This window comes from Sphaeramia orbicularis, chromosome 15, assembly GCF_902148855.1.
Source record: "Sphaeramia orbicularis chromosome 15, fSphaOr1.1, whole genome shotgun sequence".
NCBI lineage: Eukaryota > Metazoa > Chordata > Actinopteri > Kurtiformes > Apogonidae > Sphaeramia > Sphaeramia orbicularis.
Genome location: NC_043971.1, coordinates 25212536 through 25238709, shown reverse-complemented (window position 1 = coordinate 25238709; position 26174 = coordinate 25212536). Strand labels below are relative to the sequence as shown.

Sequence of the window (26174 nt, the reverse complement as noted above, 5' to 3'; positions counted from 1 at the left end):
GTAATAATTCAGAATATTTTTTGTTTTTTCTCTGTAGTATGATGGTGTGTTTATGTGGAGTTTGAACCAAGACAAGCTTCAATGAAACACAAACCACATATGATACAGTCATGGAAAAAAAATATAGGACCATCAAAAGTCATCAAAAACAATGGTTATGCAATCAAGTACGAACTCCTGTGTGTATCATTTGACCAAACAGACAGAAAAGAAAACATGGGATGTCTAAAAGCACTGTTTTTGGCAGTACAGTGCCATAGCTATTGATGTCAGAACTTGAGTGTTTTTTGTTATTATCAAGAAAACCATGGAAAATAGATAGAATAAAAATAATAATAAAAAATAAATATTAGCTCTTAAATTAAACTCTTATGAGCTTTTTTTGTTATCATAATATTTGTCCAAACAAATGTACCTTTACTTGTACCAGCCATTAAAAGGACCAAGAAACTGAAGAAAACAAGGGGTGGTTGAATCATTTTTTCCACAACTGTATGTCCCCTCAGGTTCAGCTAGTCCAGAGTTATCTCCCTAAACACATGTAATGTCAAACACTTCATTTTCACTGTACTGACTTCCTCCATCATGTTTATTCACAGAGTAACACTGAGGCTCAGAAATGCTTAATGTCATCCAGATTGATGAGAACACTGAATCCTGAGGCAAGTGTTTGGAATGTTGTAGTTGAATTAATTTGTATTGGATTGAGGACCACATATGGAAGTGGCCCAAGTTAGACTTGAAAAGATCAGATTCCATGATATTTGTGCTGTTCTGAAAAAAAAAGACAAGCCAAAACATAGATTTGGGACAATTTGGGAACATTCAGAGGCAAAAAGCGGCCAAAGTCTTATTTTTTTGTGTCTAGATTAACTGCACTGGCAGATGTCGCTTGGTGTAGAAAAATTAATTAAAAATTTGGCCCCCTTTCTCTTCGTTCTAATCTCTGTTGTCTTCTATTCTTAAATTTGTTGGCTTCCACTGCACATCAGCCTTTAAATGAAACCCTAATTTCAGCAGCCACTATGTTTACTTCCATGTGACTGAGCATTATGTGCATCTTTGTAATTGTTGATGGAGCTTTTTTGCCTGCAGTCTGAACACAGAGGACATTCTGACCCGTGTTGAGTTCTAGCTGCGCTCTGCCAGGTTTGTGGATCTGTAGACAGAGTCTGGCTTTGCTCAGATAAAGCCACACCACGCCAGCCCTCTCCGGCAAGTCAAAGGTCAACAGCAGCCCCTCCTTGTTCCATGTCCGAAAGTGAAGCCCCATTGACATGCCCCCCGATGACGAGCCTGTCATCCACGGTAACCAGAGGAAGCTCTGAGGGCCGGTGAACGTCATGGCAACAGAAACTGGCTCAGCACATGAAAAGGTCACATTGCCCTGAGAAAGACGGAGAAGAGGGGAGTGGAGAGGGGAGAAAATTATTATGGAGAAAGAGGAAAAACACGATAATGCATGAATATGAATTAATTTTCGAAGCTGTGTGGCGGCGCTCTGATGCACACAGATCTCATCAGCAGGTCTACTTAAAGAGCATGAGAGTATTACCATAATGATAATAGTCAGGCTTAGAATAAGTACCAGCAGATCAAACTCAAAGTACCAATGTCAGTCAACAGCTTGCTAAGGTCACAGAGGAAGTATGAGGGAGCAGAAGGCTTGGGAGGAAAAGAGGTAGAAAAAGTGACAGCAGAGAGACGTGGGAAAGAGATTAAGTGACTGGAGGCAACTGCGTCCGATACCAGCTGGTCGTCTCTGTATGCAGGCGCACAGATCTGAGTCATGGTAATTGCAGTAAATCTACCGCTGGGCTTAGAATACTGATATATGACATCCTAAGGTTCCTATTGGGAATACTAGGTTTCTATTTTCAGTGGCCTTTGCAACACACTGATACTTGATCAAACCTAAAAGCTCTTTGTGGGGTGGTTAAAGTGATATACAGTAATGCAGGCTGAAGAGGAGAGTGTCATGGAGATTCAGTGATGTTGTGCGATAGCTTGACACAATCCATTAAGCACACAAATGCACACACAAACAGGCAAATACATAATCATAAATGATAAGCAATTACACTTATAAGGAGTGTAAATGAGGAGTTATTTTCATAGAGCTTCATGAAATTTTAATTAGTACGCATTCATTCAAATCATTCAGTCTATGAAATATATGTTAGTACTGATCCTGTCTTTTGCATACATTCATTATATTTCTTGTAATTATGTTATTCTGCTTAAATTATTTCAGATTCCAAGTGTGAAGTTGCTATAATTCATTTTGTGGTGTTGCCAAGGCAGCATTAAGTGATCTTGTTCTGCATCCTTCCCAAATCGCAAACTTCTTCTTCAAATCACTTGTATAAGAGGGTCAAAGTCTGCGGTGTACTCTATAATAGCGTGTCTCAAATATTTGCCCTTCTTTAACAGTGTGTATTTGTAAGCATGTTGCATGTGCTGAAAGTAAAAAAGAAAAAGTACGATTTTTAAGCCAAACCTGCCTTTGACCCACAAACTTTGGACTAATATTTTGTCTTTTCTGCTGCTCTTAAACATCCATCGGAAACCCACGTGATGAGACTGAACACACACATGCTATTCAGCACCAGAGAATAAAACTGTGTACCTTTGCAGTAACCCGCTGGTCTTTCTGTTTTGCAAGATACACCAGGTTCAGACCGTTGTAAAGGAGGTTTTCTAAACAGCCGTAGAGGTTTCTGTTTGTGCTTAACCCAGTTAACTTCTGAGAATCGAAGCCCAGATCTGCTCCCACACTCATCTGTACATGGGAATTATGTGCAAAGAGACAAACAAAAAAAAAAACAGTTAAATAAAAAGAAAAGCCAGTGGAATGTGGTTTTTTTTTGTTTGTGTCATACTGTCCTGTGTCCAAACACACCTGATCATGGTCCCAGTGGCTAAATGTGGATGGAATCTGTACCCATAGTGTGGTTTTGTCCACTGTGAGGTTGAGGTGAGTGCTGTGATGCTCTACTGCAAAGTAGTGCCAGTGCTGGTCGTCTAAAAGGCTGCCCAGGGACACAAGATGTCGGCTGTCGGGAGAGGAGCTTCTGCCTGAAAAACAGAGGGAGCGACAGTATAAAAGAGGGAAGATGATGGAGAATGATGTTCATCCAAGAAGAGCAGCTGAATTTGAATGTTAGTCATTAACATTTCTTTTAAATCAGTAAAATTTAATGACATCAATTGCACAATTTATCTTTGGCAAAAAATAAAACTACGTATTAAAAAAACAAAGAGACAAAACAACTATTAAACAGGTATCTACTGGTATCCAGCAGACCAAAGGTGATCATGAAGCGGGCATGAACAACTGGAAAAAGACCAAAATCCAGGCACTCACTTTAGTAATTTAGAAAATTTAAAAAGCTTTTATTTCATGAGGGCATGTGGATCAGTTTATAGGGGGTGGAGTAAAAAACACACCAACGCGTGTCGGCATGAGCCATGACCATGAGCTTTCTTCAGGGTGTTCTAAATTCTAAAATTCGAGTAATTTCTGGCTGTTAAGTAGGAAATATTTGTATCCCTGTCACTGTGATGAAAAAGGGCATTCATTGCTCTTTATTTTTGTTGGCTAAAATGTTGCATTAGTGTCATAATTTTCCTCTGAGGATCACACTTAAGACCCGAAGCAGTGACACAGCTGCTGCTGACGCAAACTAAAAAAGAAAAAGGTGAGAAAACACAATGAATACTAAAGGGAGTGAAAAAGAGAGAGCATGAACAAATGTCAAAGAGAAAGCTGTCTGATCTCTGCTCTCCCTCACATCTTGGCAGACAATAGGGTTTCAGTGTAAAGATGAGGTGAAGATAGAGCTGAATCCACTTTAGTCATAAATTATGAATTAGGTTTTGTTAGAGAGGAGCCAGCCTTGTGCATACAAAGAGAAGAAGACAGAATAAAAATAAGTCAAATGGCTTCAGTCATCAGTCATCATTGACCTGTCAAACAGCCACTTAGCCCAGCAGTGTATAGAGAGAGAAGAAGAAGATAGAGACAGACTGAAAGGATAAGAGTATTTAATCACCAATCATCACACCAATGTTTATACAGAAAATTGAGGTCAGAGTAAAGTCAAATGTATTTAATTATACACTTGTTGTGAGAAGTGAAGAATATGGGTGGCCCAATAATAATCAGGAATGCTATTCATAAACTAAATTATGTGATTCTAAGGCCTGATCCACAAAGAATGGATTGTGTCTGCTAAAATGTACAGGGAATTGCATTATTAATCTGCTCTATTTTAATCACCTATTCATTAAAGTTTTTGCTCTAATGGTGGCGCAAATAAGTCCATAAAATTTTGCACCTGAAGGCAATATCCGCTTATTTTATATGTCTTATGTGTGTTTTAGTGTTCCAGGTGTTTCTTCACATTTGAGCTCATCAATTGGTCCATAATGAAAATGAAAAAAACCCTACGATGGCATGTTTTCAATTAGTAGACACACACACACACACACACACACACACACATACAGAGTTCTTAACAAACAATCAAAAGTTCGTGCTTCTACAGTAATTCACATCAATAACATAATCTCCTTAAATATCCATCAAAATAGGCTCAAAATAAGGTCATGTGTCTCTGAATACATGTGAGGTTTCACTGAAATATTCCTGCTGATGTTCTATTTGGTGTCACAGCTCGATGTACGTTACAGCATCTCCGCATTCCAGAAGAAGCTGTGGGTATTTATGCAGCAGCAGTATCTTCATTAACAGCAGATCTGACAGTCATTTATGTAATGCCTTCTGCAGATGTTACACTCTGGAATTAGCTACAGGAGAATAAGGATGAATGGATATGCAATAAATCAGTCTGATCATCAGCTGCTCTTACGGTATTTAAAAACCTGAACCTCAGAGACAACACTAATACCAACCTCATTCTTCCAATATCTGACTGATGATTCCCACTTGACTTTATTAAACATTCATTCAATAACATTCAAGTGCTCTAAAATAGAATATTTGCAGAAATACAAGGATATATGGAGAGAGACAGTGGCTCAGGAGTGAGTGTGACTGCAGTTAACTGCAGCTTTCAGAGGCTGGTATTTGCATTAGATGAACTGTGTGTAACACTTTGCCCTAGTCTTTTATGAGAAGAGGTTATCCAACAAGCTCATTTGCATAGAAAGGGGACAATATTGTGCTGAATGTATATATATTCTCTAATTTACAGCCACATAAATTATATTTGCTTGGATATAAATTACATAGGTGCATAATGTTGTACACTGCAGGGCATTCTACCCTTTGCGGGTGCTGTCTGCATATCAAACAATAATTTTGTCTCATTTGGTTTAATATCCACAAAAGCCGTGCGATTCATTTGTGGATGTGGCCCTCAGTGTTTTTGACTGAACACTGTGTTCTACCTACAGTTTGTTGTCATGTTAATGATCATTTATTAAATAAACATAAATATCAATTGTGCCACACAATTGCTGAAGCACAAGGCTAAAAACTTTTTTTTTTAAGTTTTCAAAAATCTTTTACAGTGTATAATGTATTATAGACTAGACAGTTCCCTAAGGCACTATCATCTAATCATCTGTTGTCTGCTTCTGCATTACAGCGCTTCACTGGAAGTCTAAATCTAATTTAGTTTGAAACATTGACAGGTTTTATCAGATGACAGACTGATGGAATTGTTTGAGCATTTTCATTCCATTTCATTCAGCTTAAATGGTTCAGACAGAACACACATTTGTTAAGAAACATAATGTGCAACTTGTGAAGCTGCTCACACCATGTATTCCAACAGGATGTCACAAATATTCCTTTTAGATGTAGAATTTTAAAAGTTTTATTTTTGTTTCACCATGCAGAAGTTGTCAAAATGTTAGAAATTACCTTTTTGCTGTTAGGCAGTGTAATCTTTGTTATTTTTTCTTTCTGGCTGTCCATAAAATCATTCAAAACAATTAGCAGAAATCAGCATTCTTTATACGGAGAAAAACATTTTGTGGCGTAATTAGTAAAAGAGGCAAAGTTTCAGAAGACTCTGCAGATCCACATTCACAACTTGAAGGCTTTGAAACTGATCAGACACCACCTCTGTGCCTCTGGAATGAGTCAGCTGTGGACTGTAAAATTAGAAAAAGCATGTGGTGTATCTGTTTATAAAGACAATAAAACCTGCTCTTTAACTCAGTACTGATAGCTTAGAACATGGAAAGGGAATGTGGCTGTATTGAACAGTGCATATATACAGATGAACGACATCAACAGATGGATATCCAGGATGAGTCTTGCCTTTAGGCATCTGTTTTTTCATGAATTTGTGGCTACATCCTTATAATTTATTTATTCTATTATTGATTTAAGCAGTAAAATACACTGAGTGCAGCTGAGAATGTGGAAGGTTTCTGCTCATATTTGAGAATGATCAAAACTCATGTACAGAGAGAGCCAACCATTGCTCCTGACATATTTGTAATGATTTACAGTTGCATCACTTGTTGTTAATATTACTGAGGCTCCAGCAGGAACTGAACTTGCAGCTCAAGCAGTTTTAATACAACCACAAATCAATCTTCTTAATTTCATCCATTTCCAGAAAAACTCTGGGCATCAGAGTTATGCGCTTCTGTTAACTGTTGGGGTGAAAGTTAGAGCCTTTGCCTTGAATTTAACCATCAGAATAAATGAAATAGATCCATTTAGCTGCGCTCTCTTTTTGTGTGCTGTTCTGAATGGTGTAACCTGAATAAAATTAATACACTGTTGAACTTAATGAGCTTTACGGCTTTACTACTGCTTGAATGTCACAAAAAAGTGACAGAGCAAAAACAATGTGTAGCTCTACATTAGTGTTTCTCAACAGGGGCGGTACAGCCCCCCAGAGAGCGTTAGAACAACATTAGGGGGTGTTTAGAAGGAGAAAGCTGAGAGGGGGGCACTTAGGTGCAAATGGGGGGCATTAGTCAGTGGTATTCGTCACAATGTATAAGTATCCATATCAGAAGAAACTTTGTTTCCAGCGCTGCTTGTGCTGCTGCTTTCCTACTTACCAGCATGTTATCTAAATGATGAACGCACTGTATGTCTACTGCACCCCCCACCCCACCCACCCCGGTCTTCTGCACTGAGGCCTGTCATGTTATTTAATGCACTGCTCCTCAGCCCACCCCCAACAACTTATTTCGGAAGGGGCTAAATGTCGGTGTACAACAAGGAAGATAATGATGAGGGGCGTTACCTACGAAGCATTATAATGCCCCCCCCCCACACACACACACACACACACACACACACACACCACCACCACCACTTTTTTATAACAACAATAATAATAATAATAACAATAATAATAATAATAATTATTATTATTATTATTATTATTATTATTATTATACATTGCTTTTATATAGTGCTTTTCTAGGTACTCAAAGATGCTTTACAAAAGGCAGCCAAGGGACAAACACACAACAAACAGACAAAACAGATACAAAGCTATGGGGGGGGGGGGGGGGGGGGTTGGGCAGGAGGGCAGGAGGCTCATGCTGATGTAAGGGGGCGTTAGTTCAAAAAACGTTGAGAACCACTGCTGTACATGATTCTAGGGTGTAGGTTTGCATATGGACAGTATAGACATGTCCCTGTCAATATTTTAGATTGACAGAATTGTACCAACCAATATTTATGTGAATTCAATCACATTATTCTATCTTTCAGTCTCTCATCTATCTAACAGTCAGATTTTCAGTAGGAATAAATGTGGAACAGATGTGGATAGAAATATCATATTCTGAGAGGAATTTCAGTGTCTAAAACTGATGAAAATGTCATTATTAATGAATTATTTTGTAAGCAGTGCAAACACGCAGCAGCAGGTTACAAAAGTGGAGCAGACTGAAACAGGTGCATCCTCAGGGTTTTAGATGAGCTCCTAATTATGAATTATAGCCTAGTTTATATAATATATAGAGAAGCCTCAGCATTAATGTTCAGCAAATTGAAAGGCATAGTAATAATATTAAAAAAAAAAAAAAAACCTTCAGCATCTTTATCAGAACCTGTCAGTTTCATAAGATCCTATGCAGCCAGTATTTTAAAAATAAATGGAGCCATATTAAGTATATGTTTATATATTATGCACTATACTCTATATATGATTCAAACTCTATACTACACTAGACCCAGAACATTCCATCTGTTCTCTACATCTACATTAATATTGACTATAAGGTCTCTTTGATATCTGGTTTATTTGGAAAATATAGCAGTATTAGCATATTTTAGTAACTGAGTATATTACATGTCTCTTGTTAAATTCTCTTCAAGTATGCATTTACTAGTTGGAAAATTATTATTATTATTATTATTATTATTATTATTATTATTATTATTATTATTATTACTATTATTACTATTATTATTACTATTATTATTGACCTATATTGCCATTTGCAAAGTTTTAGACGTCTTGTAAACAGAAACGCAGGTATTTCTGCATATTTGGTACCAAAAGTAGCAACTACAGCAACATCCTAAACATTTGGTGTAAATCTTGTGAAAAAAGCCAACAAATGCATTGTCTACAAGAAGGTACTAAATATGTTAACAGGAACAATCCAATTACAGAAATCCTTATGCTCAAAATGTAATGACATTAGATAAATAAAAAGTGCTGTCTAATGTTAAATTCATCCAGCTGTAGTTGGAGAAAACTTCACAGTGTAGGCAAACATGATTGTATAAGGGCTTACAAGGACAGTTGTGAAGAGCAGATTTCCCCAAATTTCCCATTCCCATTTTCCATTTAGCAGAAATACTTGATATGCCACCATGTTGAAAGAGTGTATTTACATTTATTTATCAGTTTTCAGGACAAAAACAAAGGGAAAAAGTTAGGTTTTATCCTATTCTCTATTGGAATATGTTAAACTATGCAGCAGAAAAACCCTCATGGACCAGTACTTTTCTACATAAATCTTGGATCTAACTGTTGTGGCTTTTATAAATTTAACCTAAGCATCTCAGAGAGGATGAGTTTAATTCATTGTGTTCAAATAGAAATCAAAGAGCAAGAGTTTCATGGTGGGTTAAGCAGTAATGGCATCTTGTAAAGCAGGGGTGAGCAACTCTGGTCCTCGAGGGCCGGTATGCTGCATGTTTTAGATATTTCCCTCTTCCAGCACACCTGGAAGCCATTACATCGTTATCAGGCTTCTGCAGAGGTTGATGTTGAGCTGATCTTTAATTGAACCAGGTGTGGTGGAAGAGGGAAATATCTAAAACATGCAGGATACCAGCCCTCAAGGACCGGAGATGCCCACCCCTGTTGTAAAGGATGAAGTCCTACCTTTTTGGAGCAGCAGAAGAAGTTTTCCTTTCTCTAACTCCAGAGTGATGCTTTGCTGATTTTGTCCCTCTGCGTGGAACAATATCCCAGAGTTCCTCAGGGTTTTGAAGTTCAGGGATATGCTTTCCTTGCTTATCCTCGGCCTAGGACTCAGTCTGTAGACAAGGCTGCTATGGCCACTGAAGCTCACGACGTCAGAATCTGAAAATAATGAAATGATTTTAATATTTCAACATTTTTTTCATTGTCTTTTATCATGATTTTTATTTTTTATTTTTTTAATTATTTTCATTTATTTCATTTATTTCATTCATGGTTGCGCATTTCATCAGCAGACATTCAACAATCATCAAGTGAACAAACATATACACAGCCATGCTCGAAAAGGAGCAGGATGAAGAAAATCTTATATTTCCTGCCCCCTTCTAAATAATAATAGCCTTAATGGTTAGCCATACACAACTCGCAATAAAATCATACTGTACAAAGTCAGACAAACCAAACTACATACATCCAAAGATAATACAAAATGAATACAAAACCAAGTGCAAAACTACATGTCCAGGAAATACAAAACATAGATAAATATATACCTGACAAAATGATGCAAAACAATGACGATACCAGACCAAAATAAGTAAATAAATATGTCACAAGATGCAATACAAATACGAAGCAAAATGTAAAAACTTATTACTGTTCATATAACTGTTTATGTACAATCTCTTCAGTATATTATTCATCATTTAAACATCATTTTGCGTCTCATCACTCCTGATATAAAATGAGAAGATCATAGTGCTACTGTGAGGTAATCTCACATTAAAAACTGACCATAAGGACATCCGTAAGTTTCTAGTCTGAGTCCAATCCTGCCGTTGGGATTCCAGTCCAAGGGGATCAGTCGGACATAGCGAGCGATCACTGGCTGTTGGAGCTTGTGTTTGACCACACTGTCTGCATTACTGTTGCCTGGAAAAACCTGGAAAAAACACAACAGCAGCGATTAAGACTATTTCTTAAATTCTTCAACCTTTGCCATCTTCCATTTCACTGAAATGCTACACGAAGTAAAGTACTCTCTCCTACTGGGTCTTGATAGTAACCAGTCTTGGTACTGTATAACTGAACATTTTCCTTTTCATCTTTTCTTTGAGGTTGAACTGCAATCCCCGAGGTATCTGCGAGAACTGATACGTTTGATTTTTCTCTTGAATGCAGGGAATGGTTTGGAGATAAGGCCACGTTCCTGGTGAATGGTTCCTCAATCAGGTAGAAAATTAGATTTGTGAAGCACTAGTTGTAGTTTTATATGTATTAGACGCTTTGGTAAACACTTGGTCCATGGAGAATAACATTTATTAACCTCCTCGATCCCAACACACTCAAACATTTCACTGCAAAGTTGGGCTTAAAGCACTGCATTTTCGGTCTTGAGCTGGTCTTGTATCATCTACCAGGCAATGAGGTGTATAACAAACAAGATTTTTTTGTAAAACTCAACTTGATATTTTTGTCAGAATTGTTGTGCCTGACTTTTTTTTTTTTTTTTTTTTTAAATTGCTGGATTTCTTAAAAACTTTCTTCAACTCGAATGTATGTATCTTATTTTCAATGATAGATATTGGTAACCATGACTGTTTTTACCTCCATCAAGGAACAGCAGAGGTTATGAGTTCATCAGGGTTTGTCTGTTTGTCTGTTTGCAAGATAACTCAAAAAGTTATGGATGGATTTGGATGAAATTTTCAGGAAATGTTGATACTTGCACAAAATTTTGGTGGTGACTGGGAGTGGGGGACGGGGGGATGGATTTTTTTGTTTGTTTGTCTGTCTGTTAGCAAGATAACTCAAAAAGTTAAGGAAGGATTTTGATGAAATTTTCAGGAAATGTTGATACTGGCACAAGGAGCAAATGATTAAATTTTCATGGTGATGGGTGGGTGGGGGGGGGGGCGGCTGATCTGCCTTGGAGGTCTGCACTGTCTGAGTGCTTTTCCAGTTTCTTCTGTTTTTATTTTCTTACTGAACACATCTGTTCTATTTCTCTAACTCTATGATGGAATGCATAATTTGAATATGTATCTCTTTGTTAAAATGTGAAAAACTTCAATAAAAATGTGAGTGTCAAAAAAAAAACTTTCTTCATATCTAGCGATGACTAACTTTGAGTCACCCATCAGTAAGAAGTAAAGGTGCTGTCCTTCAAAGAGACAACATCAAGTCACTCTCCTATCTTAAAAGTGACATCTTGTGAATCATCAAATTCTGTTTTATGCTCTGTTCGTGCTTCTTTGAACCATCAGAGCCTGTCAGAAAACAAAGTCCTCCACTAGCTAACCTCCACAAATGAGGAGACCTGCTTTTGATATACGACCAAGCCAGGATAGAATTTCCTCCTATGGGAGCTTTTAATTACAGAGAAAGAAGGAAAGAAATGAGCGAAAAGGGGAAAGAGAGGTTTAGGGGAGAACCAGGGAGCCAAGCAGGTGGAGAATTTCCCACAGAAAATTCAGGCAAACAGGAGTCTGACAGAAATAGACATCAGCTGAAGGTGACAGAGAGTCATCAAAGTAAGACTTAATGTGACAATATGGACAGGATGTGCTGACAGCAGCCAAAAAATGTTTTAACAGACAGGTCTATTCAAAGGTACTGGTGAGAAGTATTTAGATCCTTTAGATAAAGTAGTAGAAACACGTTTTCAGATACCCTTAGAATTTTTCACAATCTCAAATATTATCAGGAAATCTTTGCAGAAAAACTTCTTTGTGTTTCTCCATCAGACAGATTTTTTTTTCTTATTGTTAACAAGAAAAAATAACAAAACTAAATTCTTGACAGTTTCGACACATCATGCCCTGGATGTGTTTCGTTATCTTGTTGAAACATTCAGTTTTGACCTTGCATTTACAAAAGGGAGCATGTGGGTTTGGAGACTGGAACAATACATGGCAGAGTTCATTGACTTACAATAGAATAGAATAGAGTAGAATAAAATGAATTTTGTTTTGGTTTGTACATTAATCATTGTACTCATGCATTTAGTGCCCCCCCCCCCCCCCCCCCGGATCACCACCAAAATTTAATCATTTGATCCTTGTGCCAGTATCAACATTTCCTGAAATTTTCATCCAAATCCGTCCATAACTTTTTCTGTTATCTTGCACACGGACAGACCAATGCTGGTAAAAACATAACCTCCTTGGCAGAGGTAATAAACATAAAAACCAAAGAAGGAATAGGCTAGAAGCAAAAGCATATTTTTTGCCTATCCTTTTCACCTGATACACTGCTTACAATAAATTAAATGTGTACAACATCAAGCATTCACATCATAAAAAAAAAAAAAAAAAAAAAAATCAACAACACCAAAAACATGTCTACTATCTCAATTCAATATTCCTAAATGATTTTAAACTTATGACTTTTTTTTTTTTTTTACTTTGTCAAAGGAGTGAATAACTTAAATTCATCATCAGGTCCATTCCATCATTTCACACCCACAACCCCAGTCCATCTGGACTTCACATTTAATAGAATAGAATAGAATGCCCTTTATTGTCATTAAACTGAATGTACAATGAGACTGGAGAGCTTCTCCTTTTTAAATGCAAACAGGTAACTATATATAGAATATAAGGTGCAAAATATGTACAAAATAAAGTCTACAAGACAGTGCAGATAGCTTTATATACAAATATGAAGATAAAAGGATAAAATTGAGAATATAAAAAATGTAAAAATGTATTGCACAGGATGGTTCAATATATACAGACTAATTATAGTGCACAGTGATTCTTAATGTATTATATCACAAATACATGGGGTGTCCAAAATTGTTATTTTTTCCAGCACTATACACTTCTCAGCCAATGTTTTATAGTTGTCTGACTTAAGCTTTGATTACAGGACGCATGTGCTATGGCATTTTTTGCACTATGTAGTGACACAGTAAATGTCAGAACATTTATTTCCATCCTTAGTTACATTCATTTTTGGCCAAGATCTTGTATTGATGATGGAAAAGCTACTGCCTAACGTCCTCTAAAGCAGATTCCAAAGATTCTCAATGGGGTTCAGGTCTGGACTCAGGTCTGTGGTTGCCAATCCATGTGCGAAAATGACGTCTAAAGCTCTCTGAACCACTCTTTCACAATTTGTCTGATGAATCCTTACATTGTCATCTTGAAATATACCTATCTTATCATGAAAGAAAAAAAAAACTGTCCATTTACTTTATTCAGGTTAAGCTGACCTAATTTTATGGACACATAATGTTGTTGAACCTAGACCTGACCTCACCCCACAGGCTTGTACTGTAAGCACTAGGCATGATGGGTAACCACTTCATCCACCTTTTTTTTCACTCTGATTTCACTCTGTAACAGGGTCAGTCTGGACTGAAACACAGTCCAATCTTTCAGCTCTCTATCACATTGGTGGTTGTTTAAGAAACGAGAAGCTGCTCACTGCATCAGTGGAACTTTAGTTAAAGACTTTTGGATAAAGAGCATTATCTATAACATTATTTGCTCAGGTAAATCCTTTTTGGCCAGGCAGTAAAGTTAAAAGAAGGAAGACACTGTAAAAACTCCACTATGTGCATATATGAAAGGTAAAAATGTCAAAACAGTCCCTGTCAGTGTTTTACTATTTTATTTGTTTTTTTTTTTGCATTTGATTTACTACTTATGCAGTTTAATATTTTATTATTGGTATGTAGATCATCATATGTTTGTTGCACTGTTGTCCTGTGAAAACTATATGTCTCTAAAAAGTCATTTCACCTGTTCAGAAAAACAGTTTTTTTCCACTTTGTGACCCTGCATTTTCCAGTAAATCCCAGGTGGTTTAACTTTCTTCAGTTTAAGAAGCAGGAGAATTTCCTCAGGCTATTATCCTTGAGTTTATCACAAATATTCACAATAAACACATTTGGAATGGAATTGGATTTGGAATTGGAATAGGAATAGAAATAGAAATACAGGTACAGTGAGAAAACTTCTTAGATATGTAGATTCCATCACTGTTTAAGGTGAAGGCGTCTTAAAATATGTGAACCTAAAGTTTAATTAACCAACATCCATAACAGATAAGAATCACATTATCTAACCTGCAGTAACTTGGTTTATAGAGACTGAGCTTCTGTCGGATGCTGAGTCCTTTAAGCTGCTTCACTTTGAGGAATGAAAACAACCTCCATAATGTTTACTGCAATGTTTATCTGCGGCTAGTTTTAAGCTGGTTGTCCTTCAGATGGTCCTTTCAAGAAGGGAAAAAGTCTCTTTCAAATTTGCGTACATAAAGGACTATTTTTTTTTTGCACTTTGAGGCAACTCTATTTCTAAGTGACATCTAGGATACATTTATAGTCCTATCACCTGAACCCACACTTAAGGATGCTATCTTCCATGGTGTTACAGAAAATATTTCACTAACACCATCTGCTCTTTCTCACCTTAGTGGCAGACATTAAAAGACAGGGTGAGAGGAGATAGGAGAGGAAGAGAAACTGAGAGAGCGTTACTCAGCCCCACAAACTCTGGCCTCTAAGCTTAAAGGAAAAGAGCAGTCCTGCAGGAATTGTGACTGATGAAGCAGCTCAGCAGTTGACTTTGTTCCCCAAAAGCCTTAATAAACTAGGCTGACTAATATGGAGCTTTAGAGAGACTTTTGAGACATACTGCGGATTTATCCCGATTTATGGTGAGTGCGAAATCAACAAGCTTTAAAGCCTTTTCTGTTCTCTCTCTGAAGGAATCTTAGCTTGACATTAATTTTACCCTCGCTGTGAGAGTCTTACCTCTCATCAGCCTTAAATTGAAGCTGTTCTACACACCCTCACTTTAATGGAGAGAATTGTCTGCTGCTACCGGGAGCTACGAGGTAATATTTGACTGCCTCTGCTTGCAGTCTTAGTGTAATGCAGTTAACACAGCCAGTGATAAAGCCCATGGGTAAAAAAAAAGAGAACATTTTAAAAAGAACCGCATAAGTAAATGAGATGCAAATGTCTGGATTTGGTCACTTTAAATAGACTGGAGCATTTTCTTTGACATACAGCTTTATTTGTTGGCCAGGCATTACAACAGTGAGCTTTGCCAGAGCACTGAAATCCAATTTTTCAATTACTTGCAGTTCTCTGGTGAACAGTCTACTCCAGCTCATGTTCCTTTTGGAGTTCAACAGGGTTAGTTAATGCACATGATAACACTAATTTCTCATTAATAAGATGGGGAGGCTAATTATGCCTAATGAACACCAGCCTGCTGGAGACATGATGTCAAAAGCTGGTATGGCTTTATTTCTTAACTCCCTTCCAAAAGTATCTGAGCTATTATTGTATGTCTTGGGATTTTGTGCGTGCCCCACACCTGCTCTAATATTACTAGGTTTTGTAGTTTCTAGAAATGGTTCTTTCTGTAAAATTGATGGGTTTTTTTTTTTACTTTGATAATGTATTCAGTGGTACCACATGCTTTTCAAAGGCCTGAGATACTCACATCCTCTAACTTAAAGGTACAATATAGAACATTTCCACATCAAAATATCTTTGGTGGTGGATCTAGAAAGTATTACACAGGGTGTTACAGGAATGGCAAATATGTAAATGGATTCAACAAAAGATCCATAACAATATTTTCAAACTATTTGTGATGTGATGCCCTGTATCAATGACCTACACAAGGGTTCCACACAACAGGGGTAAGGCCAATGTTCATACAAAACAAATCTGTACACCACTTAAAAAGTACAAGTATTAATAACAAAATGAAAATATTTCACTTCAAGTAATATTTCTGCTCTGTTAAACATTTCAACTATTTTCTCTAGGGTGCAACTTTTGGTGCATTTATAATTTGTTTCAATAGTTGGGGAAGCTTGTGGACATAGTGGTGGTTTGTTTGTACAAGTACAGTTTTAAAGACACAACAGTTTAGGGGCAGACAAGACTCTGAAACAGAGGGACAGCTGCCCCCACACCCCCTGTGTCGATCCACCCCTGAGGTGAGGATGTGCATAACAGCAGTGCCAGTCAATTTTATAAGTATGAACCTCTGCAGTTGTAGCATTTCCTCTTCTCGCCATCACACTTGGGTTGATTTTGATGGAATCATCAGAAGTTAGATTCACGTCCAACTCAACGGCAAATCTAATCACCTTTTATAATAGATATAAAGCTGCCCAGATTACATTTATTTAAAAAAAATCATATGAAAATTGATGTTTCTTTGGAGGATCTCAAAATTCTATTGCCTTTAGGGTTATTGAAAACTAATCCAATCAATACATGTAAATAATTGGTGTAAAATGCAGTTTGTCATCTTTTCATGGTCATCAGATATGACCCATTTGGACGTTCAGAGGCTGCGTAGTGAATGTGGAAACGCCATCATCTTTTACAACATTGATTCACAAGTAAAACCCATGGAGTTTGATATGATCAGTTAATGATAGATTTTGCTGAAAAAGTCAGCTTTTCTTCAGTTTTCTCTGTTTTGATAAAAATAACCTTTGAATTTACTCTGAGTTTTCATGAATTTCTAAATCGAATATAGAAAATTAAATATAGAAAAACGCATCATTAACAGTGAAACTTTCAAAATACAGATGATAATATAATAAATGGTGATAAATCACTTAAGAATTGTTAGATAAGGGGTAAAAATCATTTGGGAATTGACACAACAGCAGCACTGGGTCTTTATGGGTTAAACCAAGGCCTCTTATCATTCGCTGATCCCAACCAAGTACTACTAGTGTGCAAAAATTACAACAAAAAGTATCATAATTGGCATCAGCATTTTATTGTTGGAACAGCATTGGTTTGTATTATATTGGTACCATTTAGTTGCACATGAATGTCATTTCTGAGGACAGAGGCTGACAGGAGAGTTTATTACATCAGACCAAATGTCCTCCTCTTGGTACATGTTCATGTAATTCAAGAATAAATATGTGACACTCACCCCTATACCATCTTCCTGATGATACTGCTTCCAGTTGTGGCCAGTGTCGCTGAACATCAACAGGTAGGCTATCAGCCAATCAGAGCTGCCGTAGCGACCTTGAGTGGCCACAGCACTGATTTGAGTTCGCTCACCAAGGTCGACTTCCAACCACTGATACCTGTCTGAGCTCAGAGGAGACCACCCTCCTGCTCCTGGGTAACGAGAAAAAAAGAGCATGTGAGGGGGAAAAGCTGACATAGATGTGGTTTATACAAACAGGAATAACAGTGTAAAGCAGTGAAGCATGTAAAGGAAGTAAATAGAAAAAGATTATATTTGACAGCACAATACTAAATGCTTTAAATGGTTTCACCAGCAAGAAGAAAAAGACAAGTTTTCCAATGAATGCACATCCATAAACTTTCTAGATATTTCTTAGACGGAGATGAAATGTTCTAAAATTATTTCATTACACATAAACTATTCCATAGTTTAACACCCCTGAGCACAAATGCTTTATCAACCTCAGTGTTTGATGTTTAATTTGGAACAGTCAGAATAGTTTAATCTGTAGCTCAAGGACTGCTTCTGTGCATAAAATAAGCTGCTGTCGAGGCATTTCTGATGAACACCATAAGCCTTATATAATATTAAAGCCGGCCAGTTCATAACAGACCTTCATATAATCGGAGTGCCAGGGCAGAGACACGAGAACTTATAAAGAGCAAGCACCCATAAGATGAAACCCGGTTTAATAATTAAAATGACTAAAGGTGTGTGCCATGGTCAGTGTGTTTGTCTGTTACTGTGCACACAAGGAAAAGTGCAGAGTCATATCCATGTGATATTGTGCAGCCACAACACCATATGGATATACAGTATTATAACAAAAGAAGGTGAGGATGAGATGAATTGCCCTCACTTTGCACAAAAGAACACACAAGAACAAAGAACAGAAATTCAACACCAACAGCAAATTATTTATTTCCTGTAAAATGTAAAGCGGGAACTCTGAACCACCATGTATCAGCACATAAATTACACGGTCATAGTTTGTGTAAAATTTGTCCTATCATGATTTGTTTAATTCCAAAAAATAAACTCTAATCAGCTGATATGTTTCCATACGATGTCAAGTGAATTTGCAGCAAAGTCACTGAAGAAAATTCAAATCATAAAGCATGTTTCCATAAACTGGTTTGGAGTGAATATTCTATGTTGTATGCTGCACATTACACTTGGCTCTAATAACAGAGCAGAAAATGTCATGTTCAATTTTGTCTGTTCTGTTTCCATCTAAAATGCTTGTGATATCTTTTTTGCAAGGATGAGATGTGAATAATTCCATTTCCACATCTGTTAACACTACCTGTTGCATTACAAGCCATGTTTTCACACTTATGCTGAATATCTTGAAAGAGGCAGCAAACTCCTGATCAGTCAGATTTTCAATCACAAGTTAAAGTCAGATGGTGTTTCCATACCCAATATGCATTTATACCTTTTACAAAGAAAGGCAAAAACCTGCTACCTTTTAGTAAATTTCAATTTTTTCTTATATTTTGCCATTTCCATAAACATTTTCCAATGCAACACAATATATGCATTTAGGGAAACACACCCTCTGACCTCATAATATAATTCAGTTCCACTACGTATCAGTCAGATTTGAACATTGCCTTAGATTGGTTCTCTTGTTTGATTTTGTGCTGCCGATACTGCAATTCTGTGTTCACTTGTTTCAATAAGACGGCTCTCAACAGACTTCAAATGGATACAGAATTCTGCCGCTAGACTGTTGACAGATATGCTCAAAACAGCCCACGTTACCCCTGTTTTGTCAGCTCTTCATTGGCTTCCAGTCAAATTTTATATTGATTTTAATATTCTAGTCCTGACTCTCCGGGAGTTGCATGGTCAGGCCCCCCAATATATTGCTGACTTGTTGTGCCCCTACTCCTCAGGCCACACCCTTAGGTCTTCAGGCCAGAGCCTCCTGAAGGTCCCAAACACTCGTTTTAAAACCTGGGGAGACCTGTCCTTTCAGGCTGTAGCCCCCAGACTCTGGAAGGACCTGCCCCTGTCCCTCCGTGTGGTTGACTCCGTGGACTCTTTTAAAAAGCAGCAAGAGGTTTTTAATCAGGAAAGCTTTTGGTTGATGGATTTATAATTTTTTATTTATTTTATGAAATTATTCTTATGTTGTTTTATTGCACCCATTTTATGCACAGCATTTTGTGATTTTTATCTGTGAAAAGCGCTTTAAAAATAAACTTTACTTACTTACTTTGCTAATCTATCATTGTTCCAAAGAACCCAATCTCATTCCCAAATTGTCCCATAATACAGCTTGGTCATGAGCTTTTAGTCTCTTATTTCAGCTCAGACCATGTTTTCTTGCCCCTAAGCCTCACCCTTTTTTCATCCTAACCAGACTGTTTTTATGCCTTAACCCAAACCTAAGTGTCTAGACGTATTGTGAACAAGCCTATTCATTGAAAAATGACAACTATCCCACATGTCAAAAATTACGCTTTGGGGGTATCCAATGAGCTCAGATATGAAGCCCTTACCAAGCATCAGTATATATGACATGTTGGGAGTAAGAATGTGGCTGTGGGCTACCTGAATCTGCCATGGCTCACTGAGACCAGATGACCATGCCAAAGCAGGTGGACATGTCACTGGAGAAATGAGCCTTTATGTTCATGAAATTCAACGTTTTCCTTCTGAATTGAGTAAAGGGCTCCGGTATTACAATATTATTGCAACAACAACATGCATTACTCTTATTAAGTAATTAAAATGACTATTCATTTTCTTTGTGTACAACCCATACAAATCATTGCATTTACCTTGGTGATTAAATGCAGCAGTATTAAAATTACAAGAGGCTAAATTCACAGTAGGGCTGTGCAATTAATCGAAATTCAATTACGATTTCGATTATTACACGCAACGATTACAAAAATTATGTAATCGAGAAAAAACGATTATTAATTTTGAGTCATTTTAATTCACGCGCACGCAAGCTCCCATGAGCTGCTCTGCCCCGCCCCCCTCTAAGCTACTGCTGCCTGCTAGCCGGCAGGTCCACCCCAAAAGGAAAGTTTTACCTAGCGGTCTAGAAAAACGGCAGGAGAATCACAGCAGAAGTGCTTGGTAAACAAAAAAGGCAAGTCAAATTCAATTGTAGTTTGCACTTTGGGTTTGATGAAGAAGACGAAGAGCAAAAACACATCATGTGCAAAAAGTGTTTCGTAGTTGTGTCCGCACTGACCGGTAACACAACAAACCTTTGTAACCATCTAAAGTTTAACCACCGCGACCTTTATCATAATCTTATGAAAAACTAAAACGCATAAAAACAACTTCGTCCGCAATGCAATCTTCAGTCTCCGAATCTTTTTACGCTGTAACTCCCATATTAACCTAACCCTAACCCATAAAACCCTGACATACAGAAGGCCTGAACTGAAACCTCACGGCACGTCACTGAATTTACTATGTTTCATACTACATTGAACATACTTGAATTTATAATTTGCATTTTACGTGAGTTTTTTTTTTATTGCTACAGTTCTATGGCAAGTCTATAGCAGTTTAATTACAGTGCACTATTTATTTACAAAAGGAAACATACTTGAATTTACAGTACACTTATTTGCATTCAAAGATTTTTTTGTTTCATACAAAAGTGAACATACTTTGTTTTAGTGGTTAAAAGCTTTATTTATGTTTAAAGAGTATATTTTACATTGCTTTGCAAGAAAAAAATAAACAACTTTAAGGTTAACAAATAATCGTTTTTAATAATCGTGATTTCAATTATTGCTCAAATAATCGTGATTATTTTTTTTCCCTATAATTGAGCAGCCCTAATTCACAGGGTATTTTTAACCCATAAAGACCCAAACATCCATCACTGACCAAAACCATCTACAAATCCAAAATGTTTAATACCTGCTGATCCAGCATTTCTATTAATACATGTAAATAATTGGTGTAAAATACAGTTCGTCATCTTTTCATGTTCATCAGATATGACCCATTTGGATGTTCAGAAGCTCCATAGTTATCAATGGAAACACCGTCATTTTCTACAACATTGAATCTCCAAGAAAACCTATGGACTTTGATCGATGACAGTGGATGGAGACACTTTTTAATGTTCAGTTAATGATAAATTTGACTGAAAAAGTCAAGTTTCCCTGTTTTCTGTGATTTTAATATGATAACCCTCAACTTTGATCTGAGGTTTTATGAACACCTTCATCATTAGTAAATTAAATACAGGAAAATAGTTGATTCATACTGATAACATACTAAACACAGAGGATAATATTATAAATAAATGGTGATAAATCACTTAAGAAAGGTTAAATATAGAGAAAATTTAATTTGGGAATGAACATAAAAGTAACGCTGGGTCTTTAGGTTTTTTGCTCACTCACAATTCATTTTTCTGATCAAAACAACATGTGGTGATGTCTCGACTTAAATTTTGATTTTTTTGCCTGATGTCTTTATGTGATGCAGTCGATAGAGATCAGTGTGTCTCAGCCGTCCTCAGGGTTAAACCCAAACATCTGTCATTCTGGTTTGATGCGATGCTATGCCCTGTCTGTTCATTCAGCTGAGATAAGATAAGATCTATGTGGAGTTCTACTGTTTAGAGGCAGAACAAACCTGTTCTGTAAAGCAGTGCTGCTGTGGGTTCACCTTTAGCTGTAGATAACCAAAAACCAATCCCTGTCATCAATAATGCACTGTTATTCTGACAGACCAATACCAGAAACCAATAGAGACAGGCTGAAACAGTCAGGAATAAAAAACAGACATTGAGACCCAGTGAGCATTAGACCATGGAAGTACAAAATGTACAAATGAAATGTTGTAGTTTTATACCCCTGACACTGATTTCAGGGGATTCAGCTCTTTTTATAGAACTGGATAAATCTGTATAATGGGTAGATGATAATTAATCTTACGACCTAAAATTTGCATTTCTTATTTTAATTGTGCTTTCTCATAGTTTAATGAACAGCTTAATAATGCCAAAGGATGCTGCAGTTTATTGGGTGGAAGCAAATATAGCTCTGTTCCCTTTCAACCTAGCTGTAGGTTGCCTCTAAGAGTCTCTGCTCATTTTGCTGGTAAATTAACTCAGAATGAGGCTGCTCCTCAGAGAACGACTACAGCGTATGAGGAATGTTAGTGGCAGCTGGAGGAGACATAAACAAGTAGAAGCTCTTAATTTATTCACAGATTTCGACAGAGAACAGCTGGGATCCTGAACTTAAAACATATCCCTTCATTAATGAAACATTTGTAAGTTTGTAGGACGTTCTTTTAGTGTGCGTTGCTGATTTGAAAACTTTAGTAGATCAATAGGGTTATGTTAGAATTAAAACACCATGAGCACTCTGTAGGTTCTCGTATCGGGGATCAAGCCTATTAGTCTGGATGAAAATCATTAAAAGTGGAAGCTTTTGGGTCTGTTCGGCTTTAGTGGTTTTGCAATCTATGGAAAAAAAAAAAAAAAAAACAGTTTGATGTCAGACCTGAAATTTTGAGGTGATTGTCTGAGCTTTCTGGCCATCCTTAATTAGTATCTGATCTGTTTACTTGAAAATATCACAATATCACCCTCGACTGTCAGGACAGAAGTCATGGCTGATGCACACAAAGAGGAACATGACCATCTGTCTGCTTTAGTCTGGTCAGTCAAACCACAATTGTGTGTCTCCAGCATTGGTTCAATACAATAGGACTGAGACTGAGACTGGGACTGAGTCATCTGGTCGGTCTGAGGAATGGGAAGCCACAGCTCAGATCCAAGTCAGACACCACCGTCTGTCTGTGATGAGAAGGATTATGGGATTTATTGATGCTAATGGGGGCCATGCTCATCACTGGGCTGGCTCAGAGGTTGGCCTGAAACATTTCTTAGATGCTTGATGTTTATTTGTTGTGTTGTTGAGGGAATAAAATATGTTAATGAGATCTTCTTTTCCCTTTTCAGGCATGTAAATGAAACTATTGTCCTGTTCTTCTGGCTAAGATTGTCTTGATTGTTGAATTTTTTATTATTATTTATGTTTTGATTGTTCATATATATTGTTAGATTTCATTGCATGTTCAGAAAATAAATCATTAATCACTAAATCATTTTTTTCTAAGATTGCATTTATAAACTATGTCATAATTCCTACTCCTTTACAGTTTCAAAGCTTTCCAGCCAACGACTAACTTAAGTCTTGTTGGTGTTTTTTCCGTTTCTGCCAACTGTTTTGTCCCATCCTTGGCTGAGTGGTTAAAGTGATGAACTGCTAATTCATTGTAATCTGCAAGCATGGGTTCAATTCTCATTCTTGTCTAAAGAGGTGTTTTCACTATAGTAGGGCCTAAGAAAGTATCTGCCTTTGAGCAAGGCACTGAACCCACAATTTGCTCCCTGGGTAATCAACATGGCAACACTGGCACTGCTCCTAGTCTGCAGTGTGTGGTGTGATCCTGTTTGTTCAGCTAGTGATGGGTTAAAAGCATCACTACAGCATGCATGTCTGTGTGTACAATATACAGGTAAGATGTCTATAATGTTACCTATTTATGTTTAACATCAAAATTACAAGAGCTAAGTTTCAATATTCATTTGACATTTAGTCAAGCAAATCAATTAACCTGTGTCATCGTCTGTAATCTAAAGCTCATCTGTTTCACACAGTAAATCAATCATTTCAGCTCAGTTTGCATTGGCTTTATGTATTATGTATATATTATGTAAAGATATGTGCATTTTACATCTTTTGCTGTCACTCCACATGCAAATAAATTGTTAAAAGCAAATTTAAGGCTCCCAGTAATTCAGTAATTTTGGAAGTTTTTCTTTCTTTTTTTGCAGTTTTATTATTTTTTTTTGTTTTGTTTTTTTGTTGTTGTTGTTTTTTTTTTTTTTTTTGCAGTTTTTGCTTTTTCACTGACATAAATGAATAATGGGGATGTTCACTGAAGGAAGTCTGTATTCTGAGCACACAGCATTTGTTCTGAACCAAAACCACAGCAGAGTTCAGCTCAGCTTTTGGTTCCTTCTCATAACATTTGGCAAAGAAAGCAATGTTGTACCAACAATTTTTAGGCTGAACAGTCACTTGATGTTTTTCCAGGGAGCGATTTGGAACAGAAAGCTTTAAAGTTAGAAACACTAACATGGTTAGGAGGCACCACCTGAGTACGAAAGAAAGACTTTTACACAGCAGTCTGAATCAGATTCAATGTCTATTTTAGTTTAGTTTAGAATGTTTATTTCAAACAGGTAAAAATAAAAATCAATAAACAAGTCTTAACCGGAACATAAATAATTTATAAATAAATATATATACAGTACTGTACAAAATCCTTAGGCCAAAATTAGGTTTGTTGGTTTAGTAAAGTTCTAATGACCACACATATTCATTTTCAATCTCTGTATTAACCCATAAAGACCCATCGTGCCTTTTATGTCAGTTGCCAAATGAAATTTTCTCCATATCTAACCTTTCCTAAGTGATTAATCACCATTTATTATTATATTATCCTCTGTATTCTGCATTTTATCAGCATAAATTAGGTATTTTCTTGTATTTAATTTACTGATCATGTAGATGTTTATGAAAGCTCAGACTAAATTTGAGCCTTATTATATCAAAAACAGAGAAAACTGAAGAAAAAGTGTCTTTTTTAGTCAAATCTGTCATTAACTGAACATAAACCAAGCATTTCCATCCACTGTTATTCATCAAACTCCATGGGTTTTACTGGTGAATCAGTGTTGTAGAAGATGACAGTGTTTCCATGTTCACTACAGAGCCTCTGAACATCCAAATGGGTCATATCTGATGACCATGAAAAGATGACAAACTGTATGTTACACCAATTATTTACATATATTGAGAGGATTAGTAAATCAACAGGTATTAAACATCTTAAATCAGTAGATGGTTTAGGTTGGTGGTGGATGTTTGGGTCTTTATGGGTTAAGACACAATCTTTATATATGGGAAGTATGTACAGCACTAAACACACAAATTTCAGGGATTAAAAACAACTTCTATAAACCAAACTGGTCACATTTAGTGGCACCTCGCTTTGCACTTAATATGTCTTTAACCCTTTTGTCTACACAAGTTACTGCAGTCATTTTCTTATGCTTTACACCAGGTTTTATTCAACACGTCAGATGATTCTAACTAAATTCTTGCCGTGGGTCAGGGGTCACATGAAAGAATGGTCAAGATACTGATTATGTTTGTAAAAAATAAATAACATATAAGGCAGATTTCAGTTGTTTGATAAGATAAGTGTGTTTTTTCACTGTTCATTAATAGTTCAGGACTGAAATGTTCCCCACCACAACAAGGATGCGCCGCTCCTCTGTCTCCTTGATAAATGGCTGTTTTTCATCTCTTTAATTTCCTGTTTTTCCAAATGTTAAATTAAATGAAATTATGTTATGTTCAGGTGCATCTAAACTATCTTCAGATGCTTCTCACTCTCCTTTACCTAGATCACACTCTGACTGCTAAACAGGCAGAGCAGTTTGACTGAAATAAAAGAACATAGAGGTTGTGATGTCTCGCAGTTTTCTCCATCAAACACAACAAAGAAACATCAAGACACAGACTGCTTCCTGTAGTTTCCCAGGTGGTGGAAATCATTCATATCCTCAGTTGTACGGAAGACAAAGACATCACAGCGTGTCTATCCGATCACTGTGTGAACAACCCAACTCCTTCTGCTGAACACACCTAAAAGAAAGCTTTGTTTTCTTAAACCCCTACATCAGCACTGTTTCTGTCACTGTCTCTTCCTCCTCCATCTCTCTCTCTCTTTC

At 36.9% G+C, this 26174-nt stretch overlaps 1 protein-coding gene across 1 annotated transcript in view; it reads right to left on the bottom strand.

Moving 5' to 3' along the window:
* Positions 1 to 26174, bottom strand: part of LOC115434372 (contactin-associated protein-like 4) — a 91991-nt gene that overhangs the window by 37131 nt on the left and 28686 nt on the right. The window contains exons 3-8 of the mRNA XM_030156292.1: positions 17321 to 17514; positions 10182 to 10329; positions 9348 to 9548; positions 2903 to 3078; positions 2630 to 2782; positions 1120 to 1387 (exon numbers count right to left, since the gene is read on the bottom strand). Of these exons, the coding sequence (XP_030012152.1) occupies positions 1120 to 1387; positions 2630 to 2782; positions 2903 to 3078; positions 9348 to 9548; positions 10182 to 10329; positions 17321 to 17514 (1140 nt within the window). The remainder of the gene's footprint in view (positions 1 to 1119; positions 1388 to 2629; positions 2783 to 2902; positions 3079 to 9347; positions 9549 to 10181; positions 10330 to 17320; positions 17515 to 26174) is intronic.